The sequence below is a fragment of the Propithecus coquereli genome, unplaced genomic scaffold, assembly GCF_000956105.1.
Source record: "Propithecus coquereli isolate 6110/MARCELLA unplaced genomic scaffold, Pcoq_1.0 Scaffold110, whole genome shotgun sequence".
NCBI lineage: Eukaryota > Metazoa > Chordata > Mammalia > Primates > Indriidae > Propithecus > Propithecus coquereli.
Window position 1 is genome coordinate 1,294,571 of NW_012134970.1, and position 8,443 is coordinate 1,303,013.

An 8,443-nucleotide genomic window follows, 5' to 3' on the forward strand; every position below is an offset into this window, starting at 1 on the left:
CTCTAGCTCGGGCAACACAGTGAGACTCTGTCTCAAAAAAAAAAAAAAAAATTACACTGAAAATTCAATTCCTTGGTCTCCCTAGCCACATTTCAACAGTTACCTGTGGTTAGTGGCACATATTGGGCAGCACACATACAACATTTCTATCATTGAAGGAAGTTCTACTGGACAATGCTAAACTAAGGATTCCACATAATATGTAAATACCAGTAATAAGAGAAATAGAAAATACTTTAGATGGTACTATTATACTTTATCTTAACTCAAGCTTGTCTAAAAATACGTACCTCATAAAATTGCTGTCATGTTTACAAAACAGTTGGAAGGCCACACCAATTGAAACAGATGTCTTCCAGTCTCCAAGTTTATGTGCCAACCACACAGCCTCTGGAACCAGGCCACCAATAAATAATAATTCAAGTGCATATTCCACTGTCCATACATTAGAGAGATTCTGATCTCTAACAACACTGGCCACCTTAGAATGCTGCAGAGGAATAAGTCGAAGGGACTGCTCTGTGAGTAAATTAAAGAAAATGGATATTATAATTACATATATCCAAAACTCATGTCTCCTTACATGGGTATATTTCTCTCTTCAATTAGTATTTTCTACACAAAACCACAGTAAGAAAGATACATACAAAATAGGCTATATTAAACATGCTCTAGAACAGTTTTTTAGCACTGAAGAATGTGCCTCATTAGTGGGCCATGAAACAAATGTCTAAATTCTTTAAAAAATGAAAGAGAAAAAACAGAAACAGAAAATATCAGAGTGCATTACACAAAATAAAGGTAAATACTGTTAAATGAAATTTTTGTATCAGATAACATGTACATACATACAAAAAACATTTATATATACTGGGTCACAATGTACAATTTATTACCATGGGCTGCTTGGAAGTATATGCATGTATCTCATACTAGATTATGAAATTTGGAGGGCAGAAGCTTCATTTTATCTGACTTTGCATTATCCATAGTGTCATACAATAAAAGACTAATTTGAGGTAATACTCGAGCATATTAAGTGTTCAATATATTAGTGTTCATTAGAAAATAGAAAAGTGTGATTTTCACTAACCCTGACTAAATGACAAGATTCCAGTCTGGCCTGGGATTTAATACAAAAGGGTAATATCCTTCCCTCTAGCCTTTTGTCCCTTTCCCTAAACTGAAGTAACTTGATAAAGCAACTTGAAAATATGATGACAGAAATGTCATTTTAAAAGTCTATGTTGGTAAGGTTTTTACTCATTCTCTTAAACGTGGTAAATAGGATACATGGGCTTCTACTTTTTGAAATTAAATGATTAGTTTCTCATGTGACTTATACAGGCCATCCCTACAGCAAGTATTAACATTTTAGGTCTTTGACAAACATATCTACATAAAACAAAAACGTTTTCAATCATTGGGATGTCTGATTCTGCATAGGCAAAAGAGCCAGGAGATTGACTAAATTTTTCCTATTTTTACTTATTATGAGCAAGGCAATATACTATTTTAATAACCTGAATGACTTAATTTTCTGAAAATTTTACTACTTTACGCAATAAAAAAGTTTACTACTTTTTTAAACATCACACCAAATAAGCTACTCAAATTTCCAGTACATTGTGCCATCAGTTCTGATTAGAAAAATTAACATGAAATGTATTCTCAGTTAAGACTGCTGATTTTCTCATTTTTCAAGATACTCAGAAACTAAAGGAATTAAAGCATATATACAAAATTTCAGATATTTAAGTTTTCAATAATTATAATCTTGGGCACAGGAAGAGAGAATACAAAAACCTTCTCTACTATCCTCACCTCTCACTAGGAAGATAGTTACATGGGGAATAAAAAGGTATGTTTCTGGGCTTTTATGAGTGTTTATAAATCTGTCAAAGAACAATTTAATAATTCTATCATCTTTCTTCCTAGAGAGTGATAAAGATCAGTCTTCCTTAGGTACATAAACTGACCTGTAAAGCTAAGGATCATAAGAAAACAGCAAAAGTCCTATGAATATTGTAGGATAAGAAAGACAACAAATTGAGAAAAATTTTCTAAGTACCAGGATTTTACTCTTTTTAGATTTTTCTGAAAACCACATGAAATACTGCCTGTCTTTATCAGTAAACTAAGTTGGGTCTAGGACACAATTTGTTGTCAGAAACTTTACTACCAAAAATAGGGAACACATGTGATGTATGCCTTGGTTATGACTAAAAAGAGTTTGAATACAAAACCATTATAATAATAACAAACTCTGTCAAATGTATGAGGAAATATAAAAATCTGAGAGTCTTGGAAGCATGAGGTCAGAGAAAGAAGCACAGACTATATTCAGAGAGAAAAGGCCGGGAGAGGCAGCTGTATCTTAGGTCTAACCAAGTAAAATAGGACATGGTGGAGGGAGACAGGGAAGCAGTCTAGATCCTGGAAGAAAGTGAGCACCTGTTTCTCTCAGGACCAATTCCTCTTCTTCCCAGGGAAGCAGGGACCTACTAGAAAAAGGACCACTAGAGAATAACTTTCTGGGGACCCAGCACCTCCTGCAAAACCCCAGACAAGACTAGAGAACACTGCAGTGGAAGCAGCCCAAGTGGGTGAGGATAGTCCTCCACTCCCACCCGCATCCTCAGACAATCACAGAACATAAGAGGCTGAACACATAGTCCAAAAATCATGGTTCTATGATTATATTAGCTGACCGCTTGTTGCTGCCTCTATTAAATTTCTAATCACATTATAACCTGTACAACTCTAGCCTACATATGTATCAGTTCATGTCATCTCTGCTTAAAGCCTTCCAATAACTTCCCATTATACTTAAAATTCAGATTCCTTAGCGTGGCTTACATCATCTAGCCCCCTTTCTGACTGCATCTCATGTCACTCTCCACCTCACCCTCCGGTTTACAGACACACCACGCTTTTAGTTTGTCAAACACATCAAGCTCATTCTTGCCCTGGGTGGGGCTTTTGCACAAGCTCAGTTTAGAATGCCCTATACCCTGATGCATAACAAGGCTGGCTCTTTTTCGTTATGGAGAGCTCAACTGAAATTGAACTTCTCAGAGAGCTCCTCCTGAAACTCCCAATCTAAAAAAGCCACCTAGTCACATTACATTACTCTATTTTAATTCCCTCCACAACAATTATCACCATTTGATATATCTCACTTATGTATTCATTTATTTAATTGTCTGTCTCAACCTATTAGATGTAAACCCCATAAAAGAACAAGTCCTTTATCTGTTTTGTTCATGGCAGTTAGGATAAATCTGTTTCAGACATTTAAAAAAAACTACAAATGTTTTCACGTTATCAGTTTCATGTGGTGCAATCTGTAGTACCTAGAACACTGACTGGCACATAGCAGGCACTTAATAAAAATTAGTAGAATGGAGCTGGGCATGGTGGCACATGCCTGTAGTCCCAGCTACCTGGGAGGCTGAGGTGGGAGGATCACTTCACCAGGAACTCCAGTCCAGCCTGGGCAACATAGTGAGACACTATCTCAAAAAAAAAAAAAAAAAAAAAAATAGAGTGAATGAATATCATAGAAATTTGTGTATATGTTTATCTCCATGAGGGCATGGCAGTTATTTAGCACAGGATTAGGTATACTTTGACCATATTAATGCAATTATTAAATTTAAAAAGTAAATGGTCCCAATAAAATTATAGAAGTAAATTGTTTAAATAAAATTAAATTCTAAATCACCAGACTTGAAATTTGCTAAACGTCCACATTTTTATACAAATGAAGGTGGTAGCTCTTTTACTTTAAAAATGGAAGCTTTAGGCTAGTCCAACTGCAGTGGTATTTACAAGTAATTGATCACAACCAGTGACAGGTTTTGCTCCTTCTCCACTTCCACTGCTTCACTTGACTAGCCTGAAGAAAAACGTATAAAAAAAATTCTTTTTAAATGAAGCTTTATAAATATCAATTTGCCCAAATTTTATAATAAAAAATCCTTATTCAATAAAAACAAATCTGAGCAATTACCTTTCTCAGATTCTACTCCTTCACAAATATTAATAGTTACTGAGCATCTCCTATGTGTCAGGCACTGTGCTAGAACAGAGCTATTTCCGTACAATAATGATCTCTGTATAATTTTAAATATTTTATTATGTACAAAAAGAGAGGTGAGAAAATGACCTGTTTACCATATTACCTGTTTTAATATGAAGTGGAGGAAGAACGTTCACATTGTGAGGTGGCAAAATGCAAAGCTGCTGATTGGCGAAATAGGCGGCCATGAACCGAGCCATGGACCGGACAACTCTCACCGCAGCCTCAGGGTGAGCATTTCCAGTCATCCCAGCTGCACAGTGAGACTTCTCCGGAACTGCAGAGTACAGCAAACAACCAAAGGAGGTAAGTTCCCACCATTTTACAAGAAGAAAATTATAATTAAAATTTTCTTTTGAGATAAGCACCCATGTCCTATACAATCTAAGTTATTATAGGTATCCATACTTCTTGAACACAATTAAGAACAAAAATAATTATAGTTGACCCTTGAAAAACATGGGTTTGAACTGCATGGATCCATGTACACATGATACACACAATAAATAAACTGGAAACATTTTTGGAGATTTTCAACAATTTGAAAAAACTTGTAAACAACACAGTCTAGAAATATCAAAGAAATTTAGAAAAGGTATATCATGAATGCATAAAATATATGTAGATACTAATTTACTATTTACTACCATAAAATAGATACGAATCATTAAAAAGTCAAAATTGATCAAAACTGAAGCATACAGACTATACATAGTGCCATTTGTAGTCCAAGAGTCATGTAAGCAAACATAAAGATGAGGTATTAAATCATAACTGCATAAAATTAACTGTAGTACATACTGTACTACTGTAATAATTTTGTAGCCACCTCCTTTTGCTATCGAAGTGAGGTCAAGTGTTGCAAGTACCTGCTTAAAATGCCATGTGAGGCCAGGGGCACGGTGGCTCACACCTGTAATCCCAGCACTTTGGGAGGCCAAGGACGGGATGCTGAGGCCAGGAGTTTGAGATCAGCCTGAGCAACATAGCGAGACCCTGTCTCTACAAAAAAATAGAAAAATCAGCTGGGTGTGGTGGCACACATCTATAGTCCGAGCTACTCAGGAGGCTAAGGCAGGGGGATGGCCTGAACCTGGAAGTCTGAGGTTGAAGTGAGGTATGATGATGCCACTGCACCCTAGCCATAGCAACAGAGCATGACCCCATCAACAATAACAAAAGATGTCATGTGAGGCTAATTGTCTCTACATGGGCAGTCTACCTCTTCTGTAAATATGCGTATTGTCATAAAAAGTGATCTCTCGTGATTCTCAAATATTTTTCATTATGTGTATTGCAATATCACAAACCTTGAGTAACATCATGGGACCCATACAAAATGCCACAGTGATCCTGGGAGTACTCCCAAGAATCAGAGAAAAGTCATGACATTACAAGGAAAAGCTGAATTGCTTGACGTGTACCATAGATTGAGGTCTGCAGCTACAACTGCCTGACATTTCAGACAGAGGAGTCATCTTGTAAACAGACAACATAAAGTTACGGTATCGATAAACACAGTACAGTACTGTAAGTGTACTTTCTCCTCCTTATGATTTTCTTAATAGCATTTTCTTTTCTCTAGCTTACTCTATCCTAAGAATTCAGGATACAATACATGTAACATATAAAATGTTTTAACCAACTGTTTATATTATTGATAAGACTTCCTGTCAACAGTAGGCTATTATTTGGGGGAGTCAAAAGTTATACATGAATTTTCACCTGCACAGGGGGGTTGGCACTCCTAACCCTAGCGTTGTTCAAGGGTCAACTGTAGTTCGTAATTATGAGCATATACACTTAGGAACTGTTCACAACTTTTAACGGTTTTATTTTTAAAATGGAGGAATTGGGAGGGAAGGGCATGCCTTTAACCCACATTTGGGTGAGGCAAAGACATAAAGTGTAACTATAATGTTTGTACCCTCACAATACCCTGTAAAAATAAAAAATAAATAAATAAATAAAACGGAGGAATCACTACGAAACAATCCAGCCATGATGGCCTTACGAGCTTAGCATTGCATTATTTATTTTCTCTTTTTTCTGCTCTTTCCATGTTTTTTTTAGGAGGGGACAGGGCTCACTATAAAAATATGAAAAACACCAAAACAGAGATTCCTTTTTTTTTTTTAAACACATTCTTAATGCTTTTGTCTGTACTATTAGATCTGAGCATTCTAATATACTCCCATTAGCAACAGTGGCTTAGGAGTATAAGATTCTTTGGGGAGGTAGTGGCAAAATGAATGTGTGCAGTGGAGAGAGAAGGCCAGGGGTAAGTGGGAGGGAGAGTTACATCCAAATTTCTGGGGTGATTCTGATATGCATTAGCAGGAGCAGAGGACATTTACCATTCTCACCTGAGAATCAAAACTCAATAATAATATAAAGTAGCATCCAGCAATTTGAAAATAAATTAGTTTAAAACTAAAGACTGTATAGATAAATACTAAAGTTAATGTTAATTTTTATGAAATTTATGGCCTCAACAAGAGAAAGGTATCTTTCTTCCCAGAAATTTGGTACGTATTCACAGGAAATTAAGTTCTATATGTGTATGGACCAGTTCTATATGGACCAGTTCTATTTTGTTCACTGTATAACTCAGCACCTAGCAATTCTCTTCTCATATAGTGGGCACTGAAAAGAATATTGTTAATAATAAAAATGTTTGCTAGGTTTTTTTCTTTAATAAAAGGGATCTTGAGAAAATTTTACTAGCCTTCAAGCAGCAGTCTTCATTTGGTCACTATAATGTTTAGAAAAATCATACCATTTCTTCATATTCAAGTTAAAAATACCTAAGTAAGAATTTTTTTCTCCTGGGTAAAACTAACTGTAGGAATTACACAAAGGCAAGATTTCAAGTAATTTTTATCATGCAAAATTCAGAAATAAGCCCCTTAAAATAGGGAATAACCTGATTATAAAAGTTATTGTCACATAGTAAAGCTGTATCAATTTAGAGGCAAAGAAAAAATCTGAAAGGATAACTTTATATGGGGTGCAGTAATAATGTTAATAAAAGCAACCATTTTATTATGCAATAGAACTATATACAATGATTTAATAAGGTAGGTATGCAGGAAAGAATTAACATAGTAGGACTGACTACTTGAAGTGCCTGCTTCTAAGGTTGGCCCTTGGCTGGTACCTGGAAACTTGCATTTTGGGAAAATTTCTACCACCCTAACTGATAAGAATGGCTCAATTAGCCTAAAATGTTTGTATTAGACAACATGGTTTATGTGCAACACCTGTTTTGACTATGCGAGCATAGGATTTTGGTATTGTGCTAGGTAAAAGGGGTATATGTGACTGGGCTCTAATAAAAAGCCTGAGCACTGAGGTTCTAATGAGCTTCCCTGATAGAAACATCTCACAAATGTCACAACTCATCACTGGGAGAATTAGGGACATCCTGTTTGACTATAATGGGAGACGATTCATGGAAGCTTGTGCCTGGTTTTTCTCCAGACTTCACCCCATGCACCTTTTCCCTCTGCTGATTTTGCTCTGTATCCTTTCATTGTAATAAATCATAGCTATGAATACAACTATGTGCTAAGTCCTGTAAGTCTTCCTAGTGAATCATCAAACTTGAAGGGTAGTCTTAGGGACCCCCAATCCAGTAAGTGTATACATAATATATTTTAAATAATCATTAAAAATTAAAACAAGTGAATTACTATAGGTTCAACTTATCTTTAAAGTTAAATCATGTAAAGACAATATTGCTAAAAAAAATGAAGACTATCCAGTCATTTAAAAAGTCATATGTAAGGCCAGGTGTGGTGGCTCACGCCTGTAATCCTAGCACTTTGGGAGGACAAAATGGGAGGATTCCTTGAGGTCAGGAGTTTGAGACCAGCCTGAGCAAGAGTGAGACCCCATCTCTACAAAAAATGGCAAAATTAGCCAGGCATGGTAGCAAGTGCCTGTAATCCTAGCTACTTGGGAGGCCGGGGCAGGAGGATCACTAGAGCCCAGGAGTTTGAGGTTTAGTGAGCTATGATGATGCCACTGCACTCTAGTCTGAGAAACAGAGCAAGATCCTGTGTTGAAAAAAAAAGGTCACATGTCTTTCACTCATACATAGCTAGTGGACCTTTCTGCAGGCCAATTTGACAACAGGTATCAAAAGTCTTAAACCATGGGTACTCTGATCAAGTAAACTCATTTCTAGGAATTTATCCTAAAGAAATTATTTGTGAAATGCTCACAAATATTTATGCACATTTCAGCATTATTTAAAATATTAAGTATGTGGCAACAATCTAAAATGTGCAATAATGGAGAAAAGGCTCAATAGATGTTTATAAAAGAATGTTTATTGACATTGGAAAATACTCA

General features: G+C 36.0%; 1 protein-coding gene across 1 annotated transcript in view; it reads right to left on the reverse strand.

Annotated features, from left to right (window-relative positions):
• Positions 1-8,443, reverse strand: part of LOC105814467 (chromosome unknown open reading frame, human C5orf42) — a 120,373-nt gene that overhangs the window by 96,185 nt on the left and 15,745 nt on the right. The window contains exons 14-15 of the mRNA XM_012649444.1: positions 4,188-4,361; positions 291-519 (exon numbers count right to left, since the gene is read on the reverse strand). Coding sequence (XP_012504898.1) covers positions 291-519; positions 4,188-4,361 — 403 coding nt within the window. The remainder of the gene's footprint in view (positions 1-290; positions 520-4,187; positions 4,362-8,443) is intronic.